The sequence below is a fragment of the Phodopus roborovskii genome, unplaced genomic scaffold (genome assembly GCF_943737965.1).
Source record: "Phodopus roborovskii unplaced genomic scaffold, PHOROB, whole genome shotgun sequence".
Lineage (NCBI taxonomy): Eukaryota > Metazoa > Chordata > Mammalia > Rodentia > Cricetidae > Phodopus > Phodopus roborovskii.
Genome location: NW_026126480.1, coordinates 4,511,512 through 4,536,245, shown reverse-complemented (window position 1 = coordinate 4,536,245; position 24,734 = coordinate 4,511,512). Strand labels below are relative to the sequence as shown.

General features: G+C 39.3%; 1 protein-coding gene across 18 annotated transcripts in view; it reads right to left on the bottom strand.

The window, feature by feature from the left end:
- Dlg2 (discs large MAGUK scaffold protein 2) overlaps window positions 1-24,734 on the bottom strand; it is a 1,341,778-nt gene that overhangs the window by 116,300 nt on the left and 1,200,744 nt on the right. For all 18 annotated transcript variants that reach the window (XM_051192230.1, XM_051192231.1, XM_051192225.1 and 15 more), the window contains one exon: window positions 16,802-16,916. In XM_051192230.1, the coding sequence (XP_051048187.1) occupies window positions 16,802-16,916 (115 nt within the window). The remainder of the gene's footprint in view (window positions 1-16,801; window positions 16,917-24,734) is intronic.

The window sequence follows — 24,734 nt, the reverse complement described above, 5'->3', positions numbered from 1 at the left end:
ACACACACACACACACGTGGATCCTTTGGAATTCTGGATATTTTCAAAGAGACCTCATGTAATTCAAGAACTTTTAACCATTGTAATCATTTCATATTTACTAGAAATCAACCAACTTACAAATGCCAGAACTCTGGTTTATGAAGAATCTTCACAGCTATTCAACTCTTTCATACTTTAGCCTTGAACGAGGAGATTATTTGTTTGCCCAGTGCCAGCCAATTGGAGCATCAGGTTCAAGGTTATTTTCCAAATTCTGGGTCAGCTACCACTAAGTGTTGTCAAAAGTGAGTCCTGATAGGAGTTGACCTTGTCACCAGCTGCAGGTTTGCTTTAAGTTTCCAATAGAGAATTCAGGAGATTTTCTGAACTATTGGCATCTTAAACATGAAATGAAGAACAAAGAAGAGGGAGAGGGTAGGCAGAGAGGATAAGGGAAAGAATAAGGGTTGGTGTTTAAGTTGGCTGTGCACTGGAATCACTCGGAGAGCTTTACAGAATACTGATGTCTGAAGAGCTGTCCAGTTCACCTAACATGTAGCTAAAGTGGATACACTTGGATAAAGCAAGACATTTCATTGAACAAAACAGGACTAGAGTTTCTGTTGGGCCATTACCAGGAGAGAAAACCACTGAGGTCTGGATAGGGCAGGGGAAAAGCTAGGGATGTCACTTATCCTGACAGCGGCTCTATTCTCCACTATAATGGCATTATCCAAACTCAATATAGGGAAGTGAGGTATATTTGGACATCTTTGTGTTGTTTCTTTAAAATGTCATTTATGAGTATTTATATGTGTGCCTGCTTACCCGCTGCCAGTGTATTCAGGAGTCCACAGAGTGCAAGAGAGGGTATCGGATCCCCTGGAGCTGATGCTACAGGCAGTTGTGAGCCACCTAATGTGAGTGTTGGGAATTGAACTCAGATTCTCTGTAAGAGCAAGTACAGCAAGTGCTCTTGACTGCTGAGCCAATTCTTCAGTCCCCATCCTTGTATATTTGACCACCCTGCAGTCTCTTCCCCAGTTGGACTTATGGCAAGGACTAAATACTCACTCTTGAATATCTTGGGTCTGCCTTAAGTGTGCTATGTAAAAGTTAATAATTGTTTATAAAATGAACAAAATGTTTGAGGTTAACCATGAAATGGATGCTAGAGGGTTGGATTTTTACAAGATTCTTTTCTTCACACATTTTCAAGATGTCATGAACATGGGAAACTGCAGAAATCTTTAATTAAATGAACACACAAGTAAAGAAACACAAAGGAAAACCAAAAGCATGCAAGTGTCCTCTAATGAACTTAACAAGTGTTTTTGGAACAACTGTCTGTTCAGGCATGTGGGAGACCCTGTAAGAAACAGATTGAGACTTCCAGCAGAGGATTAAGTTCTAAAAGCACTGAGTGGCACTTCTATATTGATCTGTACAGAGTCCAGTATTTTAAGAAGTCCTTATGTCTTCCTTGGTATAATATGGCTGTCTCTGTGACTTTAAAAAGTATAGCAAGAGCTATATTCTGGGTGAGGATGGAGACGATCATTTGGTACCACACAAACTATTCTCAGCTTGAGATATCCGCCCTTTAGATTAAGGGAGTCTGTTATTATTCAAGAAAAGATAAAATGTTTGAGGCAAACATGTGAAATGAATTCCAGAGAGTTCATTTTTTCTAAGAATGGTTTATCATAAGCAGGACTTATGTCTTACTGAATGTCTTTTCTATGATGTCTAGATCCTGTGAGTCTGCCTCTATTTCATTAATGCTATGGTTTTCTAACACAACCTTTAGGGCTGAGGGTGTAGCAGTGGTAGAGCATTTATTTTGGAACTTTAGGTTTAATGGATCCCAGAAGGGGAATGGGGTAGGTAATGTAATTATTTGTCTTATATGTTACTGCATTCATTGAGCTAATATTTTACTTTGATGTCTTTTTTTCTATTTAAATTTGAAAGCAGCTTGTTTTGTTTTACATGTTAATCCCAGTTCCCTTTCCCTCCCCTTCTCCCCTGTTCCCTACAACCCCCATTCCATCCCCTTTCTGCTCACCAGGAGGGTGAGAACTTCCATAGTGGATCTTCAAAGTCTGTCATATCATTTGGAGCAGGGCCTAGGCCCTTCCCTTTTGTCTAGGCTGAGAGAGTATCCATCTATGTGGAATGGGCTCCCAAAGTCCATTCATATACTAAGGATAAATAAATACTGATCCACTACCAGAGGCCCCATAGACTGCCCAGTCCTAACTAACACCCATGTTCAGGGGATCTGGGTTGGTCCTATGCTGGTTTTCCAGCTATCAGACTGGGGTCCATGAGCTCCCCCTTCTTCAGGTCAGCAGTTTCTGTGGGTTTCTCCAGCCTGGTCTTGCCCTCTATGTTCATCATTCCTCCCTCTCTGTAATTGGATTCCAGAGTTTGACTCAGTGTTTAGCTGTGAGTCTCTGCTTCTGCTTCCATCAGCTGCTGGATGAAGGTTCTAGGATGGCATATAGGTAGTCATCAATCTCATTATCAGGGAAGGACATATAAGGTAGCCTCTCCACTATTGCTTAGTTTGTTAATTGGGGTCATCCTTGTAGATATCAGGATATTTCTCTAGTACCTGATTTCTTTTTAAATCTATAATGGCTCCTACTTTTATGGTATCTCTTTTCTTGCTCTCCTTTATTCTTCCCCTGACTCAATCTTCCTGCTCCTTCATGCCCTCCTCTTTTCCCCTTGTCTTTCTCCTAATTCCCTCTCTCCTTCCCCCTATGCTCCCAATTTGTTCATGAGATCTTGTCCCTTTCCCCTTCTCTGGGGAACCATGTATGCCTCTCTTAGGGTCTTCCTAGTTTCCTAGCTTTTCTGGTGGTTGGATTGTAGGCTAGGTATCCTTTGCTCTATGTTTAAAATCCATATATGAGTGATTACATACCAAGTTTGTCTTTTTAATATTCCATTGCTTTTTTCATCTGAGTAATACTCCATTGTGTAAATGTACCACATTTTCTCCATCTAACTTTGATGTCTTATATTAAGTTTTAAAAAGAGATTGAACTGTAGTGGACTGTAATTTTCTTTTTTATAATGGTTTCATTAAGTTTTGATATAAAGTAATAATAACATTGCAAAAGAACAAATTTCTTTTCTTACTGATCTCTAGGTATGGGTATATATAATACATGGTAATTTACAAAAACTGTCATAAACCTATGATTGTGCATTATTTTTCTCATCATGTTGACAAAATAGAGGCTCAGAAGGAAAGAAAGGAATTGCCAAAGAAGAAAAGGCTGAGTCAGGATTAATTTCCGTTTTATTATTATTTTTCCGTATTTTTTTTTAAACAGGTCATGAACTGTGGTTATTCCACAGGCTTATTTCTGTTCCAAACCCCCAAGGGTTTTTTCTTACCCTGGACTGACAGTGGAATGACTGTGTGACTTGGTTTTCTAGAGGATTTAGAGTTTAATTCAGTAAGTGTGTCTACTTTCTGTAGGGAAGAAAATACTGCTAAAAAGATGACCTTTTCCCCTTACATCTAGAACCTAATGTAAAAGGTTCCTCTGGGGCTAACTTCCAAATCTTCTATTTTTCTTGTCCCTTACGTACTATCAGATCTTAGAGTCTGTGTTCAGAATAACAACATTTTTTTTTTTTTTGTAATTACCTGTAGCTGGATCCTGGAAGGCATACCTGACTCATCTTTTTATCCCTGATAATTATAAAGTGCTATGCAGAATACTAACAGTCACCAAAGCTGATAAAACTAGAATTCATACCCTGTCCACTGCATCCTGTTTCCTTTGAATCAAATGGTTTTCTAGTCCAGTGTCCTGTGCACCCTGTCTCAGCAGGAAACCTCACACTTCTTTGCTGGGGATTCGTGGTCAAACCAGGGCGGGGATGCTATGATTTCTATTCAAGACAGTCTAATTGCACATTATCTGTCATGGGCCACCTAGGATGCTGCAATTTGGGAATTGGCAAAACTCATGACCAAGCATGTCTGAAATAAGGCATGGCTATGACCGTGTAAAACTTAAGGGTAGGAGCAGAAATTCAGAACAGAAAAAGCCGAGTTTGTGTCACCTTCCCTCTTTCCTTTGCTTGTGAATACTGGCAATAACATAAGTGACCTAACCTTGGTTTCACTAACTGAAAGATGGGAATGTTTGAGTACAGCATGGAAGTGGAGGAAGCTCTTCAAAACAGAAAGTATGGGGATGAAGAATTTTTAGAAGTTTTTGGTATTTTTAGGAATTATTATTATCCTATGAAAGATCAGGAGGAGTCATTCAATACACTGGCAGGTAGACAAGTTTTCCTTTGACCTGCACAGGGAACCCACCTTAGTAAGAGCCTCAGTAAGAATAATAGCAATTTAGTAACAATATGTCATTATGAAAAGCATCACTGAAATGAGTCAGACTATTACAGAGGAAAGATCTGGGCTTCTGTCTCTGTGAGGGCTACTATTGCTATGAAAAATCACCATGACCAAAAAGCCATTACGGGAGGATGTCCACATTATAGTCTATCAACAGGACAGAAACATGGATGCAGGAAGTGATACAGAGGCCATGGAGGGGTGCAACTTACTGCTCAGCCTTTGTTACAGCACCCAGGACCACCAGCCCATGGATGCCCTCACCCACAGTGGGCTAGGCCCTCCCACATCTATCACAGATTAGGAAAATACCCTCCAGACTTGTCTGCAGCCCTATCTTATGGAGGCATCTTCTCAATTGAGACTCCTTCCCCTCTGATGATTCTAATGTATGTCAGGTTGACATAAGACTAGCCAGCTTCTGACTTAGAGAAAAAAGGGAATGAGATATAAATAGTAAGAAAATTCAAAAGAGATAGGCTGGTTAAGATGAATCATAAAAACCAATGCCTCCCTAAGGATTTTATAACCATTTATAATCAAAGGATCAAGAATTAAATAATCTAGCCATTACTACGTTTACTTTTAATTCTCCAGCTCTAACATAAGGTGTTGGGTATAAATAATGTTTTCTGAATATGAGATAATGATGCTAATTAAAATTTGGAAGCTTTACCTCAGTGGAGGCAGCTGATTCAAAGTGCTGCCAAAAGCTCTGAGAAGGTGAGGATTTAAAGCCTTTCAAAAACTCGGTGCTGGGAAATAGTATTTCTACAAATCATAAAAAGGCATATAGATGACTCATGTAAAGCACCTTTTTAGGCAAATGACAAAGCTAAAGTCTTTGAAAAGTTTCCAGTCTTAGGTTTTGCCATTGGTACCTGCTTATTACATGCTAAAGAGAACACACCTCATCCCGCACTGCCTGTGCTGCCATAGGTGTGTGACCTGCATTAGAAATGCCTTCACTGTCTTGCTTTTGCACTTTCTATGGGGCCTCCGTAGTGATGAGGTAAGTACAGAAGTCTGGTTGCTTGCAACATGCAGGAAACTGTTAAAGTGGCATTTTACTGGAGCCCTTTAATTTAATATGTATCCTGACTTCAGATGCTGGTTGGCAAAGGAGGGTGAGGAGGCTAGCCTCTGTTGGACTTGGAATATGAGGAAATGAGGAACTGATTAAACACAAGTTCACAAAATAGAGTACATGATGTAGAGATAATTGCATAAAAATCAACAGCCCATTCAACCTTTAATGACACAAGGGTAGTTATATTGAAACTCATGTGCTACCCAATAAGATGGGGTTCAGTGCGAGTGAGAGGGGGACAAGAGAGGTTAATGGTGACTACAAGTGGGCAAAATGCATTATGTTTGCATGAAATTGTCAAAGAATTATTAATAAATAAACAAATTAAAAACTCATGTACTAGGAACTGGACAGACAGTTCGTAGTTAAGAGCACTGGCTGCTCTATCAGTAGACCTGGGTTTGAGTCCCAGGACGAATATGGTGGCTCACAGCTGTCCATATCTTCAGTTCCAATGGATCCATTTCCCTCTTTTGGCCTTCCTGGACACCAGGCATTCACGCTGTATACTGAAATAACTGTAGGTAGAACACTCATACAAAATGATGATGGTGATGATGATATAGACTCATGCCCTAGCATTTGGGCATGGTGACACACATCTGTGATCTGTAATCCTAGTACCCAAGAAACTGAATTGAGAGGATTGAAAATTTGAGTCTAGCTTGGGCTACAAAGTGAGAACCTGTCAGAAAGAAAGAAAGGAAGGAAAGAAGGATGGAAGGAAGAGAGAAAGGAAGATAAAAATAAACCAAAATCTCCAAACTCATGTGATATGTGATATGATAATAAGCAAAAGCCAAGGCAGGCATTAGAAAAGGACATGTGTTGGTGGTGAATTCACAAACTTGGAGAGGGTCAACTCAGGCAAGCCCTTGACCATTTAGAGAAAAGAACAGTGAAACTGTTGTTCTGAACTTCCCATTCTTCATCTGTAAGTGTGGAGAATAACACCCATTAGCAGACACGCTGTACTGAATAAAAATAAACACGTGAAAGCCATATGGCATAGTAAATAGGAACACAGGACAATATGCTTGGTTCTAATCTCTACTCGGGCTCTTGTGGGTAAAGCTGGCATCTGACCTCACATTTTTTCTTCTCTACAGTAGGTGTAATCACAGCACCCACTTCATGACAGTTCTGTGAATAGTGAGTAAAATAATTTATCCAAAGTACTTTAGAATCTATATAGCAGGCAATTTCCCTTAGCTATACTTTATTATTGTTGCACTTGTGAGTATATATAGTTGTTACTGTACCTACTGACTTAGAATAAATAGATTTTGTAACCAATGATAAATACAGCTTTGTTGGTTAAATGTAGTTTAAAGGGTTTAATCTTGGACAATTGGAAGATCGTTTATTTATTTAATCAGTGGAACACAGATTTTTTAAAAAAGAGATTTATTATGTGCCTGTGTGTGTATGTGTATGTGTGTGTGTGAAAGAGAGAGAGAAAGAGAGAGAGAGAGGGAGAGAGAACCTTGCCATATAGCCATATAGGTGCCTGCAGAGACTAGAAAAGGAGTTCCCTGAAACAGGCAGTTGTGAGCCATCCAATGTGGGTGCTGGAAATCAAATCCAGGTCTTCTAGAAGATCAGCAAGTGTTCTTAAACTCAGTCAATTCTCCTGCCCTGGTGGGCTTTTCAGGCAGGGATCATCTGCAAGCTATGAGGAAATCGAGTAAAATTTTAAGTAAAGTTAACTAGTTTGCTTTAAGTGGCAAACACATGAATTAATGACTCAGCAGTTTCCATATGTTACACTGTAAAGATGTAGGCTAAAATCACTGTCTTCCAGGATGTCAGTGTCAGGCAGAAGAGGGCCAGAGGAACCATAGTTAGGGAAAAAAAAGCAGGCAAAGACATGGGATGAGCAATGCATGTGGTACCGAGGAACACTGAAAAGCATGTTGGTTGACTGTACTGTGTGTATAAGTAATTTTTATGATTATTTTTGTGTGTATGAGTGGTTTACTTAAATATATTTTTATGTACCATATGTGTGCCTGTGCCTGAGGAGGTCAGAAAAGGGTGTCAGATCTTTTGGGATTGGAGTTACAGATGATGGAAAGCCACTATGTGAATGATAAGAGGTTTTTTTTTTTTTTTTTTTTTTTTTTTTATTTTATTAATGTGATTATTATAGGGTAAGAGCCAAGACACAAAATCCAGATTGGTAGAATGACTTTGAGACTTGATACTCTTTTAAACACCAGAGCCAGAATGAAGTGGCAGGATATTGGCTCAGAAAGGCTTTAGTGGGAGGAATCAAGGAATGTATAAATAACAGGCCACCCATCAATAACAATGAGACCCTTTGTCTAGATATGCCACAGAGGGATGGGAGAAAAAAGTAACAGCCATTGGAAGGGTCACCCATGATATTTCCATCTTTTTCCTATAGAAATCTAAAAATTTAAATCCTTTTAAAATTAATGGCAAACTGCGATTCAGGGGAAGGTGAAAAAAATAAAACCAAACCACCAAAAACACAGATTTCCCAATGACTCCTCCTACTTTCTATTTCAGGCATAAAATTAGCTGTTGGGAGACAAAGCCTTTTGTTCTACAATTAAAGATGCAATTAAAAATGTAAATGGCTGCAAGACTGAGCATAATACTAATGAGTCTCAAAGTCTAAATGAAGAATCAAAATCTAGTCTTCATTAGAGAAAGCAAAGTCCAAGTTCATACAGAAACAAGGGAGCCTTCTCTTTACTTAACAAATCCCATAGGGCTCCTGACAAGACAGGGTTCAAAGTAATCCTACAGGGCCTGTGAGAGAGGTAATAGGTTCCTACTACAAATGAGACAGTCAAGATTGCAGCTCAGGGCTATGGTTGTAGCTCGGTTTGGAGACTTGTCTAGCATACCAAAGATACCAGGTTTGATTCCCAGCACCCCCATAAAGCTGGGCTTGATGGTAGACTCCTAAAATACCAGCTCTTGAGAAGGTAAGAAGTTGAAAGTGGCTCTCAACTATATACTGAGCTCAAGGCCATCCTGGGCTATGAGACTCTGTCTTTAAAAAAAAAAAAAAAAAAGGTTTACAATTGATAAATGCCTTCAATTAGGGTTAATATTGCTGTGACGAAACATTTGACCAAAAGCAACCTGATATCCTGATCCCAGTCCACTGGGGGAAGCCAAAGCCCAAAGTGAAGCTGAGTGGGAACCTGGAAGCAGAAGCTGATGCAGAGGCCACTGAGAAGTGCTACTTGGTAGTTTGTTCACTCTGCTTTCTTATGTAACACAGTAACAGCAGCTCATGGATGTCCTCATCTACAATGGGCTGGGCTGGGCCCTCCCTCATTAATCACTAATTAAGAAAATGCCACCAGAGGCTTTTATGCCTAGAACCTGGTCTTACAGACACATTTATTCAACTTGGGTCCCTCATCTCAGATAACTAGCCTGTGTCAAGGTAACATAAAGCTAGCCAGCACAATAAGCTACAAATTTTGCCCAGGATGCCTTTCTTGGGAAAGTCGATATGTAACATAAAAGAAACAGAAGTTTTATTGCCATGAATGTTAGTGGTGCTCCAACAGGGCCAACTCCAAGTTTACTGCACTGCAGCCTAAACAAGTGATGTCTTAAATCAAAGTTACAACTGGGTAAAGCAGTGGCTTGTGTGGGCTGTTTGTAAAGTTCTTTAGCATTCAAGTTTCTTGAAAGCTTTTCTTTTGCAGAATGAGGACAGTAATTATACCTATATCACAGTACTGTTGTGAGGTTTAAAGGTAGTCAGTCAACAGTGGAGCTCTAGCACATAAATTCCTGGGTCCTTGCATTTTGTCATTATTTTCTGTCTCTCCTTTGGCTCCCAACTCAGGACTTTCTATTTCAGCCTATTAATCTGTTCCAGGAACCAGGTCACATCAAAACACCTTTGCTAGACGTGTGTGTACACGCACACATGTGTGCACACACACGTGCACCTGCACACGTGTGCACATGTGGGTAAACATTTCTGTAGTGGGTCCACGAAATAGGGAGTAGAAGTCTGTGCTGTTATTCAAAGGAAAATAATTAGTATTTAAAAAAATACCTATTACCTATATAATGATTTAGTATTCCTGTCTCACTATACTTAATCATATAAGAATACTTTTTCCCTAACTAAAAGTTCATCAAAGCAAAGTGCCTGGATGTATTTGTTTTTCTAAACCTGCCACTGATGGAATGTCCAGGCTTTGTCTCCTGGAATAGAAAGGCCAAATCTGGTGAGACTTTGAACTTGTCTAAGGCCGTTTCACTAACCAATGGTAGTCTGTGTTTGTCTAGTTCTGTTATTAATTAGGCCTTACCTAAAATGGTATCAGAGAGTTTGGGGGGAACAAATAAAGCAGCAGAAAACCTTGTGGTGTCATTATCTTTCCTGGAATTCCAGTGCTAGTAGGCAGTGCTGGTGTCTTAAAGATACAGATGGACATTAAGCACTTACCTCCAGCCGGTAATTGACTGCCACCAGCTTGTTCAAGTACTTTGGTTATATTTGCATAGAAAAGATAGATGTAGAGTTCATTCATTTAATAAATATTTACTAAGGGATCTTCTTTATATCGAGCATGATGCATGCCTTTGATTGTAGCACTCAGGAAGCATTTCTCAGTTCAAGACCAGCCTGGTATGGAGAGTGAGTTTTAGGAGAGCCAAGGCTAGCTACACAGAGAAACTCTGTCTCAAAAAAACAAAACAAACAAACTATACCTCGATAAAATGATGACACTAGCTGGGATTTGTAGGCTGCTATTGAATGGTATGTCCATTTTGACACTTTCTCAACCCTTCCCCCATATATATTAAAATAGGATTCTAATTGTAAGACATATGACATGTTAGTTATCAGGAAACAGTGCTTATAATAATGATCTAATACAGTTCATAAACTAACAACAGACTATAAAGGTTTGAGAGAAGGAGCCTAAGGCTGTCATACACTTCTGCATCCTTAACATCTATTGCCCACTGCAACACTGTGGGTAAATGCAAATAATATGCTTAGTGAATAGAAAAATCAAGACACAAATGACTCATTGTGTAATGGTTAATAATGCCAACATGATAGGATCCAAAATCACCTAGGAGACAAGTCTCTGGGCATGCCTGTGAGGGATTGTCTAGATTAAGTTAACTGAGTGTAAGCACTATTTTTCCATAGGCTAGAGTACCAGGCTGCATAAAAACAAACAAACAAAATAGAACATAAACCCAGATGAATAACAACATGCATCGCTCTGTTTCTAGGTTATGGATTTAGTGTGACCAGTTATGCTAAGTTCATGTAGCAATAATGAGCTATATCTTAAAACTGTGAGCCAAAATAAACCCTTTCTCTTTCTAGTTACCTTTGTCAAGGTACTTTACCACAAACAACAGTAAAGCAATCACCTCATACATAATATATGGAAACAATAGCACAGGGGAGCACTTTCGATCCATTGGTCATATAATACACAGGCCATAAAGTGAAATTTGCTTTATAAAGAAAAAGTTTGGGGACAATAAAGAACAATTACAAAGGATATAGTCTTTCAGGTTCAAAATAGAATTAGAGAGGGAGCTGGAGGATACAATGAATACAGAGGGGCAGTATGGGGAAATCATATGAGTGTCTCAGTAAGAGAAGCCTGAAAAGAATTTAGCAGGAGCCACAAATGACAGTCACTGCATGTACATCTAGCAGCCGCACATTGACAAAGCTGGGCATTCTGGAATCACAGCACCATGGTCTATTTTTCAGACATTATGGTGTAGAGGACAGAAAGGTGAAAAGGTCATTGGGAAACCTTGTCCTTCCCTCTCTGCTGAAAGGAAGCAATGATATAATGTCAGTGAGGTAGGGGGAGAGTTCACTTCACTTCAAAGCAAATAATGCCTGTGCACAGCCAACTCTACAGTATCTGTCCTGCTGGGACAGGTAGCCCTTGTAACCAGTGAGAATTACCAAGACTTATCAGTGTCTTCCCATGTGCCACACATTTAAATTCAGTATTGTATCAAATCATCATAGTCACTTCATCATATCCTATTCCTATTTTTTTTTTTTATAGACAAAGAAACTAAGCCAAGGGAGATGGCTCTAACTTCTCTAAGATCACAGAGCTAGTGAGTGGCAAGATCCTAATATAAAAGTATCTGTGTCTGGCAGAATTCAACACCTGTGTCCCTAAATAGTACTCTATGGCATGTCATGAACAGGACCCAGACATTTGTGCCCATGTTTATTCTAACTGGGGAATCTGAAGGGAATCATTTGTCAGAAGCCTGTTCTTTATCTCTAAAAAGGGGGTAATAGCCCAGACTGGTGGCTTGGGATAACTTCATAGAATAATAAAAGAGAAAGAATGGTATTTGAGTAAAGGCAGCATCATGACAGATATTTCCCTCTATGTAGTTCATCCTGCATGTCAAGGATAATACCCTTTCAGACCGGCAACACAACATCAAACATCTGGGATCCCTGAGACACTGCATTGCTAATGCAGTGAAAATGCTTTTTCCTACTTGACTGGGTACCATGTTGTTGACCTGAAATTCTTCTGTGTGCTCTGTAAACTATAAATCATGATCCAGTGAGGAATTATTAAGTCAAATCAATCAGTTGTGACCATCACTCAGCACAGAGCAAATCACACAGAGTGGAAAATAATTAAGTATACTATATATAAACAAAGTATTATTTAGTGACAAAGTCCTTTTGTCTTTATGCATGTTTCTATTTACAGGGCCATGAGAAAGAAAGAATGCCCTTAATTCTTTGGGTCAAAATACTTAGAAGTTTTTCAAATAGCAATGCAAACATTGTACATTAGGAATACTCGAAATTCCAGAGGAGTCTCTGCTATCCATAGTCTTCAGATATCACAATACATTTAGCTGTTTTCACTGGTTCCCACTGGATGATGAGTTTCCTGCTGGCAGGGAACATGATTTTCTGTTGAGTCCTTTGGAGCAGAACACATAATCAAGGGATGTTTCATGACTACATGAGTCAAGTTCAGCCTCAGTGTAGCAATATCTTGCTTGTACAAATAAAGCCTATCTGAAAGTCAGAGAATGGAGCTTGCCACTAGCTAACCATAGAGGTCTGGAGGTCTGTACAGACAGACAGGAAGTGAGGCAGCTGGGTGGAAACAGGATATAAGCAGGGAGAAACACTCTCTTGTCTAATGAGATGCTAAGGAGATAAGGTGTGGTGGTGGCTTGCTCCTTCTCTCTGATCTCACAGTGTTTTCCTCTGTATCTGACTCCAGGTTTTTATTACTTAGACCAATTAAGAACTCTATTTACACCAGAGCACCCATTCTTAAACCTAAATTCATAACGAAGAGGTTATTTGCCAGGAGTCTCAACATCCTTTATTAACAAATGAATATAGGCCAAATTTTTCTTTAAGGTGACCTTTCATTCCCAAGCAATGGATGGATGTATCTGCTTTTCTGTCTGACCTCCTGCTTTCTCCCAGTCACCAGGCTGCTTTTATCCATTTAATCAGAAGGCAAGTTTGTTCTCTAGACATCTATGCCTCTATGGGAATTTAAAACCCCATGTCTCTGAGCTTAGTCCTCTTAGCAGCAGGAAAAGACACTTTTTTTTTTTTTTTTTTTTTGTAAACCAGCTTTGTACTGGTTGTACTGATGGGCAGGAGGGGAGAACATGTATGAGCAGATGATTCATACCCACTCCACTTAGGCACCTGCTTGCTTCTTTTGCCTATATAGAAAGCCTTGATGACAAGCAAGAAATCTTACAGTAGCTCTGGGGATTAAATGCACCTACTCAAGAACTGATAAAGTATTTGTCCAACACTCTCAAATTACTGTATTTGTATTGTTAACACTTCAATTTATTTTCAACTAGAGTTAGAATCCAGGCTTTCTTACAGGCTACATAAGAACTGTACTGTTGAACTATGTTTGCAGCCAACTTTACTTGTTAAGAGTCTACGGCTACAGGTTTTCACAATGCAGAAATATAAAGGGTAAACACATAGGAATCATTCCTGAATAACATGTATAGTGTTACGAGTTTAAATCAATTTCATTTGTACAATACTCCCACATCACTTTCAGTGTCTCACACAGAGAGTAAAAGAAGTAAAATAATTCCAATTATCTGAAAAATAGAAAAAGTGGAGCTAGTTTAAAGCTGTGCTTGTCTTAGGCAGGGTTGCTTACTTTCCCCCATTCAAGAGTTCAGGGAAACAAAGTGCTACCACTTAGGAGGATGAGAGACAGAGAGAGAGAGAGAGAGAGAGAGAGAGAGAGAGAGAGAGAGAGAGAGAGAGAGAACAAGCCTAAGGCAGAGTAAAAGTTCTGTGAACTAGGCAAATAATTTATACTAGATCAAAATTTTGTGAACTTGCTGATTTTGGTTTTTTTACTTCATGCAAATATGTGGATAAAAGCAGTGAAAATGAAAAAGAAATATATATCTTTTATAATCCCAAAGTGTTGTGCTTGAATTTTACTCCTCAGCTGACCAAGTTGCTCATCTAAGTATCCAGCACAGTACTAATAGGAGCAGACTGGCAAGGACAGCTAAAACACATTCAACAGCAGGAAACCATGAACTAAGATTGAGGAAGGTGGAATGAAGTGGGGAGAAATGTAGCACTAGTGGGACAGTTGACTGTTATAGCAGTTGGAGGTCCCAGGCCAATGTGTTTTCTTCTTGGTCTGCACAGCAGATCTGGGGACAGCTACATTTCCTTCTAGGCTTCAGAGTACATATGGGCAAGCAAGATGAGAAAAGTAATACTTCAAGACGTTATTTCCAGATTGGAGAGACAGGCTCATCACCTTATACTTATATAGTTGAGAAACCCTGCTACTCATTTATTTTGAGAGAGTGAGTAGTTGATGTTCTAAAATAATCACAGACAAATTTGGTACAGTTCCCGTTTGCATGCTCCAGATACAGCAAGTGTCTCTAGGCACCATTTTTGGTAAGGACTCTGTTTGGGCTTTGCTAGTCCATTTCACATCCTTACTTCCTTTGTTAGTCTATTTTACCACACTGTACATGAACAAGGCCAGGGGCTCTTACGAGCTGATGTCCTAGGCTCTTATTTTGTGTGTGGCCTTTCTTTCTTCTGCCACTGTCTCAGAATCATTTAGATGCTGAGGTCAGCTCTGTAGGTACTACATAACTACATAATGGGATTTCGGGAGACCACATGCCACATTTTACTATTAGAGAGCTTGCCTCTGGGAGATTTCATATAGAAAGTCAAGTGTGCTTGAGTCTCATTTAAAAATTCCCTTCTTTCAAAATTTTCTATCAGTTTAAGTTTCTAGTTTTCCCGCATTTGTTTGTTCCACTCAATTATTTAAAATTTCTCAGCATGAAGATTTGCTTCTAATCAATAATACTATCAAATACGTCTTTTGATTTTGTGTTATAACCCTTTGTTTAATTTCTACAATTTAAAAACTTTAAGCCATATGTTTTCATCATTTTTTTTCTGCTTCATTAATGATATTTGCATGTAGTTCATTTCAATAAGAACAACACTGATGATTTTTCATTGCAGTTTGAGTCTGTAGAGCCTTTCAGTTGACTGATTTGTCTGGGTACTGTTAGCCTAATTACTTTTTTTCCTATTTGATATGCTAAAGGAAGACATTTCAAGATAATTATCATGAAATCAAGTAATACAACACAAGTATGGAGAAGAGAAATAGATACAAATTGGTTTAATTTACATCCCATTTCAATGCCATTGTGAGATGTTTTCTAAGGTAGTTCTCCACATTTCCTTCCATGGACAACAAAGCACTTCAAAACAATCTAGAATGTAATTGGTTCATTAGGGAAGATTAACAGTCTGCTAGATTTCTATCATCTATCTCTGTCATCTACCATCTACCTGTCTATGTATGTGTATTTATCTCTCTATATGTCATCTATCTATCTATCTATCTATCTATCTATCTATCTTTTATCTATCTATCTTTCTATCTAATCTATTGTCTATCATGTGTTTTTAAGTCTCAAGAGGAATGAGGCATGGAAACTCCCCTAAAAAAGCTGGAATTCTATAATGGCTAGAGCATCTAGAAAGTTATTTCTCCCTGAATGTCTAACACACAGGAAAGTGAACTTTAAAGCCATTTAGAATTGAGACAAGTCCAACTCAAATGCATCTTTTAGTAGATGTGTCATGGAATTCTTGCTGGGAAAGAAAATGAATTTTTGGTGAGAAGGATGTGGCCTTAGCTGTCACTCAGCTCCTGGGCCAGAGCTGGCAGTGGACATCTAAAGAATGAGGACATGATTCCTCCAATCAAGCATTCATTCATTCTGACCATATTAGGGGCCAAGTCCACTCTCGACTGTTAGTATTATTTATTGAAAGCCCTGTGTTGAAAAATGGTTCAGTGGATAAAAGAGCTTATAGACTAGCTTAGAGACCATACTCTCCCTATAACTCACATGGTAGAAAGGTATGCACACCGTGTATGCACACACACAAACAGATGAAATTTAGATGTAATTCAGGAGCTGGTACAAGTAAGTAGAACATGTTATATTTGAGTGTCTATTATCTCACTCAGGAGGTTTCCACAGACATAAAATTCTGACAGGCATTTTGAATTCACTCATTCCATAGCCAAGGTTGGACTGGAACTTACTATATTTCCAGGCTGGTTTTAAACTTGTGGTGGACTCCTTGTTTCCATGTAAATTCTGAGATTACAGGTGTTGAGTCACCATACCCAGCTAACTAATGGATTTCAGTCAGGAAGGGAACAATAAATTGTTATGGTCTGAGAAACAATTGGTACTAAGATTCTGCTGAAGAAAATATTTCTGCAAAAACTTTCAGGAAAAACAAAACAAAACAAAAAAATGTGCATTACTCTTTGACAGAACAATTAATTTCTAATGCATAGAAGCTAGCACACTTAACATCTGGAGGGTCAGGAAGTCATAAAAATATTTTCAGACTGACTGCAAGCAAATGTTCAGAGCTTCAGTCTATGCAGAAATCTTTGCCATAAATGAAACCTATATTGCACTTTAATATTTTTAAATATTATAAAGGGATGACTTGAGAGCTGGGTGTAGTGGTGTATACTTGTGTTTGAAGCATGAAGAAAGTTCTAGCATTTGTCAACTTGAGAGAAAGAATTTTAAAAGATTAAACTAGGGGAAAGTGTTAGCCTAATAACACTGCAAAAATTACTTCAAAATGGTTAAAGGCAAGGCCCTTTGAGAAGTGCACTGACAAACACAGGCTAATTAGAACATAGGCGTGGCACTCATGTCCCTAAAGTAGTTCAGGATGAGTATATCTGAGTCGGGAATGTTCCAATGCCTACCTGACATACAGGGATCGTTTCTGATTGGTTCGAAGGGACCCGGACCCGGAGCTCATGCTGTGGTTCATCATCTGCTCTCGTAGGTCATGGATTTTGGCCTCAAATCGGGCGTAATCTGGGAATTGAGGAAAAAAATGGTAAGTACCTTCTGAAAATTAGACGTGCTGTGCAGACAAAGCTACTGCGCTCCACTGTTGTTCATTTTCCAGGTCCAGGCAGGTGTTCAACTTCAGAAGAGTACGTCTGTTTACTAGTGCTTTTTACTCACAAATGCACAGGGAGAAAAGGAGAGATTAGTTACTTTTCAAAAATTACCCAGAAAACAAAAGGCCATGGCACGCCCTGTTTTTGAGAAGTTCAAGGTTCCATACAACTCTTAACTTGATTTCCCCTGTTTCTCGAACCTGTAGCACATCATAACTAGGATGAATTGAACATAATCTATTAATCTTATTCAGTTTTTTCTCAGTCTCATTTCTCTCTCTCTCTCTCTCTCTCTCTCTCTCTCTCTCTCTGTGTGTGTGTGTGTGTTTGTGTATGTATGAGAGAGAGAGAGAGAGAGAGAGAGAGAGAGAGAGGAGGGGAGGGAGGGAGGGAGGGAGGGAGGGAGGGAGAGATAGAGAGGCTATAAGTACAGACTTGGTTTTCTGGAAATGCAGCAAGTCCTCTAAAGCACTGGACCATCTCTCCAGTTTTGTGTTTTAGATTCTTTGTAATTAAAATGTTCCATGAAGCTGACTTTAATTTCAGATCATGAAACATGTATTGATAATTGCAAGATGGCCTTACCCAAAAATCTGGCAACAGATAGCAGAATACTTACTCAGTTCAGAATGTGAAATACAAAAGTTTGTACTCTAAAGACTAAAAAAGCCCATAATAGTAGGTTAGTAATTTCCAGTGCTGAAATATAGCCTGGAATTATCAAGATTTGGCAGACTTCCTGTTAATAATTCAGCCTTAAATGGTTAAATAAGCCAAATATAGACTTAATCACAGTTATCTAAAATCTATTGGCTTTACTCTTAAAACACTGAATTTCATTCCAAGGGGAAACACTTGTAAGTATTGGTGTGATATTGTCTGTAAATTTGAACCATCTTGAACACGCTGTATTTCCCTGCTAGCTAGAAGGATCAACTAACATTTCCAGTGGCCCACACGGCACCTAGTACACATGGGGCTTTGAGGGTATCTCTTTCCTAGGTCATAAAATGAAGCCTATGGATATTATAAAAAAAAAAAAAAAGAAAGAAAGAAATCTCCACTATACACACACAGAAGGAAGATGGAAAAGCCTTCTTTCTCACAGATGTACTTCCCCAAATCTCATCAGTTGTATGCCGGGAATATTTGTATGTTTGTGAGCATATGATCACAAACACATGCACTGAATATATGTATGTATGTATGTATGTATGTATGTATGTATAGTGCTAAAATAGTTTTTTTCCTTTTTAAATAGTATAACATGGATGGCTAGCTACTTTCTACCAAGTCTATAAATATGAGTTTCCTTAATAACATTCTATATTTATACTTCTTATATTTATACTTTATTTAACAAGTCCCATGTATTTTGGTGTTAGGCTTCCTCAGCTTGCTATAATATAAATATGTGTCTTACTATATGTGTGCACACTTTGGAATAAGTCAACACAACAGCACAACTAAAAGTGCTTGTCAATATTTTGAGATAGAAACCATATATTCTTCACTAGCATTTGACTATGTTTTAAAAATAGGTCTTGTTGTATAGTTTAGGCTGCCATGGGACTCACTGTGCCTCAATCGTGTGCTCTTCCTGCCTCAGCCTTCTGTGGGTTAGGGTTATAGGCACATGTTTCCACTTTGTAAAGAAAGAAACTCACTGATCTGTTTTTGGACACAGAGTGGAAACTTGCAGCTTTCTCAGATCCGTGTTTTATGACTACTCTCTGAAGATTAAGTGCAATGCCTGCTTTCATCTCAGTCTCATGCAGACACAGGACTCTCTGCTTTACAGCCATGAGAAATGGAAGATTAAAATGAGAAACCCTACCAAGTGTTCTCCCCTAACATCTGACCGTTAACACCTCCTGCTGTCTGCCCAGTCATTGCCTCTATCACACCATCTTGCAATTATTTGTGTAGTTGCCCATTTCCATTAGGCTGATCCCCTAGGGAAGGGCCATGTCTCATTGTAGGGATTCCCTAATTTAAGCTGCAGAGTCTGATAGTCCAGAGGGAGTTAATAAGAGGTGCACAACACCTTTTCCGAATGACTGATCAATGAATGAGGAATGAGCTGAATCATTAGATAAATTTATTTATCAAATAGCCGCATGTAAAACAACTTGCCAATTTCCAACATTAGTTTGCAAGAGAAGGAAGGCAGCACACATCTATCTCCTTTTTCCAAAAGCAAACGTCCAAGTTTTAGACATTTTGCTGAATTACGACCACTTCCAACCCCTTTTGCTGTTTTTATTACTCTCTAGGCAATGTCTGTTCTCTTCACATTTGTCATGCCAGTCACTGGAAACAGTTCTGACACTTAACCTACACACAATTAAGAACACCAGTAGACTCTCTCAGAGGCTCTCAAAAGGATCAAGCTACTACTGCATGTATTATGACAGGATACTTCCCTTTGCATTGCTGTATGGCTGATTAGATACCCAATATTTTCTGCTGTGTTCTTATATGGTTTGCCCTCCTTAGTGTAGTATTGTTCAGCGTTCAATTTCACCATGGTTAGTGACTTACACTGCCTTTGCCTTATCTAGCATCCTGTTCTTGATTTAACATTTTGACATCCAATCACAGATCTTGTATTCAAAAACACTTGCCTTTTACCTATTGAAAGTGGAAACAAAGGCTCATATAATTTAGCTAATACATAAACAATAGGTTTAGAGATATAAGTGGGGTGAGGGTGAGGGAAGTTGCATGTTTACAACTTCATAGCAATAAACAAACCTTATGGTTAGGAATGCTTTAGAAATATTTGTAATAGCGAAAACCTGGAAGCAACCTAGATGCCCTTCAACTGAAGAATGAATAAAGAAGATGTAGTACATTTACATAATGGAGTACTACTCATAGGAAACAAAACAAAACAAAAACAAAAAACAAAGCAAAAAAAAAAAAAAAAAAAAAAAAAAAAAACCCAATGGAATCTTAAAATTCGCAGCCAAATGGATAGAACTAGAAGAAACCATCCTGAGTGAAGTAACCCAGTCACAAAAAGAGGAACATGGTATGTACTCACTCATATATGGATTTTAGAAACAGAGCAAAGGATCACCAGCCTATAATTCACACTGCCAGAAAAGCTAGGTTACAAGGAGGATCCTAGGAGAGTCATAGAAGGTCCCCCATAGAAGGGGAAAGGGACAAGACCTCCTGAGCATATTGGGAGCTGGATGTGGGCAGAGAGAGGAGAGGAAGTTAGGAGAAAGAGAAGGAGAGAAGATGAGGGGAAAGGAGAACACGAGGGATCAGGAAGATTGAGTAGATGAGAGCAAGAAAAGAGATACTATAATAGAGGGAGCCATTATAGGTTTGAAGAGAAAATAGACACTAGAGAAATGTTCAGAGACCTACAAGGATGATCCCAAATAACAATCTGAGCAATAGTGGAGAGGCTACCACACTTAAATTCCCTTCCCTGATAATGAGATTGATAACTAACTTATATGCCACCATAGAGCCCTTATCTAGTAGCTGATGGAAACAGAAGCAGACTCCCACAGCTAAACACTGAGCTGAACTGGAACCCAGTTGCAGAGAGAGGAAGGAGTGATGAGCAAAAGGGTCAAGGCCAGGCTACAGAAACCCACAGAGACAGCTGACCTGAACAAAGGGGAGCTAATGGATCCCAGACTGATAGATGGGAAACCAGCATTGGACCAACTCAGACCCCATGAACGTGGATCTCAGTTCGAAGGCCTGGGCAGTCTATGGGACTCTGCCAGTGGAACCAGGACGTATCCCTGGTGCATGAAAGGATTTTGGGAGGACATTCCCCATGGGGTGATACTCCCTTAACCTAGAGACAGGCAGGAGGGCCTAGGCCCTACTCCAAATGACTCTAGAGATTTTGATGATCCCTCCTAGAAGGCCTCACCCTCCCTGTGGAGTGGGTGGGGAATGGGATGGGAGGGGTGTTGGTGGGCATGGGAGGATGGGAGGGAGAGGGAACAGGGATTGATATATAAAATAAGAAATAATAATAATAATAATAATAATAATAATAAAAGAATAGAGGAGAAAAGAGATAACATAATAGAGAAGTAAAAAGAAATAAACATCTATGGAGACAGTGAGATAGCAATCTTTATGTATTGAAAAATACATTCAGCCAGCTAAAACACAAACAACTATTGTACCTACTCCTTATCAACCCATCTTCTTCCTTAAAAGCTTCCCTCCTGCCTCTGCCCTCCTGCTGTGGGGGATTTTTCAGCTAAACTGCTGGCAGTCTTTCTTGACTCATGAGGACATTTGACTGAGACTTTGAAAACATGCGAATCCTTACACCATCTAGCTTGGAGCAAGATAGAACCTGAATGGATTTGCTTCCAGAATGTGACATTACAAGGTTATTAAGCATGCCAATTCTAAGGTGGGGCACCACACTAAGAGAACAATCTACCCTGCACTGCCTGGCTTGCAAAAGGCAGTCAGTGACTCCTAAAATTATAAATTACTCCATACTTGTTGGGCCTTCTATTACTAGTAATAGAGCACTGAAAACTAACTCCAGAGCAGTGTTCATAGGAGTGTCAAGAAATACTGGCTTTAGTGAATTCTTTGCCTGGATACCTTTGTGGTTTCCCCCTCTACATTTAAAGATATCTAAACCCAACTGTGTGTGAAAGCAAAGGAGGGACTGTTCAGAGGAAGGAAGGGCATCAGCTGGAGAGAGTGGCACAAGCAAATGCCATGAACAAAGAACAAGGGTAACCATGAATGGAAGTGCCACAGTGAAACCCATTATTTTCTGTACCTGCTTTCAAAAAAAAAAAAAAAATTAAATGAGCAAACATGTGGAGTTCAAAATGGACTGGATAAAGCCATTAGCAGAGGCAGCAGCAATCAATGGTGCTCACTGGGATGGAAGGAGATTTGTTCCTGGAGCAGATACAGGTGCTGTGAGGGGTTCAGGTTCAAATCAAGCCTTTCCCAGCATGCTGCTGCACTTAAATGATGCAGTATTGACTGAATGGAAATAATACACTGCCATCCACCAAACTCAGTTTTCATAGAAAATTTGTCCTATAGAAAACGTGCTTAGTGGATATGACATATTCAAAATTCACTAAGCATGTCAGAAATTAGTGAATCTGGTTGTTTTTCTACTGTGATCAGTCATTTAGGGGTTTATTTTTCTTTCAATTTTGACATGATGCTTAAGATTTGACAGAAAGCTTAAGATTTGGGATTTGTAGATGGCATCAATATCTTGGCCCTGACATGTACCATAACTAGAAAAGTTATTAACCTTTCTTGTCTCTATTTTCTTATATGAGAAATGGTGATAATAATGATGGGTACTTATCTCAAAATATGTTGGGAAGATGAGTAGAGCTTGTGGATCAGATGGTTGGCTCTTGGTGGTAATGAGTGCCATTCTTTGTTTCTATGTGTAATTTACAACCTATTCTTGTTCACTCTTTGCAAGCATCATAATCTCTTTAATACCAACAATGGAAACTTGAGTCCATTTCAGAAACCCTTGATTTAGAATCTCTTTCCCTAGTATGAAGTAGATCTACTAGGCCAAAGAGGAATAAGCCAAAAGTGGCCTCGGTTTGGGGTCCCTGGTCTCTCCTTGATGTGACCCACATGATCTTGCTGCAAATCTGTAGTTATTTGGAGCTCAGAATGATGTCATCTAATTCCAGTGTTTCTGCTGGCCTCTATAGTATTAATGTCTTCATCGTCCAGGATTATCTCAATACTGATGGACACTCAGGTGGAGTGATGAGAAAGTGAGAATACCACACATAACACAGGGAGGGAGGGCTCTGCCATGCTCCAATTTCCTTTATAATTTGTCAAAACCCAGAGCACAAAGGAGGTACAGACTGCTTAATCTACCATTATTTAATATGGCCCAGATGCTTGCATCTCTGACTCAGATGGTATGTTTAACTCTGAGAAAAAGGAAATAACATTGGCACAAGGAATGAGCACCTCCCAGGTGAGCTGTGTGTGTGGAGAGGGGAGAACATTTCTTCGCAGTCCTGACTTCGTGTAGCAGTCTGACAACTGTCGGTTACTAAAGGAAGCAATGAGTGGACCAGAGGAGAACTACAAGCGAGGAGGCAAGCTTTCAGGATTAATCATGTCATTTCCTAATTAACAAAGACTGTAAATTTTAAGACTCACTTTTCAAATGGATCTAGAAAATCAAATTGATGTGAAATAGCTTAAATGTTTTCCCGTGATGGTCCTGTCAGTACACATGTATATGCAGTTCTCAGTAGCATTGTGGTTGACAGCAGCATCCTTTTTCTGTTTATTCTTTATGAGTATGGACACAGCTCAGAGAACAACTGATAAAGCCATTGAGCTGTGTTCTGCATATCCAAGCAACAGAGATTTCTGTGCCATCCTGGCACTACCAGAAGCTACTTTAAAGAACCCATCCTGTGATGTGCCTAAGGGGTTTTATACAGAGATCTGAGAGAATCTCTTTGGTAGTAGATAAGCTAAAGGATTCTAATTTTAATACCTGTTCTGGTGGGGGCTAGGATGAATGTCAGTGGTGTGCAGTCTACTGGGGTCACATTATTATTTACTTAGACATGCCTGGCATTATCACCAGGCCCCAGGAATGATTCATGGAAAGGATGTATCGCTAACAGTTTATATCACATCTAAGCAGAATCTCTGATTGCTGCTCCACAGGTGTAGTATTGTGGTTGGGGGCCATCTTTCTTTCATTAATCCCTCAGTGTTTCTTCAGCACTGATTACAGCCTATATACAAACTACTAGGGCATCAAAGCCACGGTGTGAGTCCTTACTTCAAGGCTGCTTCTAACTTTCATTTTCCTGTGGATTACAAAAGAGCATCTGCCATTTAAGCCCCCACTGCCTGCAAGGAGTATTGAGTGCTTTCTAGATGGTAACTTCTTATGGATAAGCTATTCTTTGCCTGGAATAAACTTACACAGTCAGGTCCAAGCTACTGGAGACAAACTGGGGCAAATGAAATCTCTGAAAAGCAGATGGCTATTTACAGTGTTTCCACTAGAATTTCAAAGCTGTACCTTGGAGGCAGAGTTTCTGGAGCTCTGGCTTTGGATGGGCGGGAAAAGCTCTCATCTGCTTAGAGATACTTTTCCCCCATTTGTGACATGAGGAAATCATTGCTGCCCTTATGTATTGCCATTCTGACACACTGCACTTTATTTTCATTATTCTAAGCAATATTGATTTTTAAAAACACCATCTATTGATCATGCAGTATTAAATAAGTGAACAAAGGCTCATTTTCCGACCAGAACCTGAAATGTACTTTTGAGCAGACAAAAATGTGAGTCTTGAACTCGATATCTGATTTCAACTAGAAAAATCTAAATATATTACTATACACTCTTTCTCTCCCCTTCTCCCTTCCTCCCTACTACATTCTTAAATAGTTATATACATAGAAGACTGGTTGTACTTCACATTCAAGAACTAATTCATTGCCAAAATTCTTTCATATGATATAACATTCATTTTATTTACTTGGAGCTCGGACCATTCCAACAGCCTCCACTCTGCTACCTCTTATTTCCTGAGTTGTTCTGGGACATCAGAGCCAGACAGGCATAAAAGGGACCAGCCATACTCTGTGAGGCTGGAGAGATGCTGCTAGAGCCCTTCAATCCAGACACTGTACAAGTAGTGATGCCTGGAGGGGTGCTGTGTCAATGCACTACTTTAGGATGATG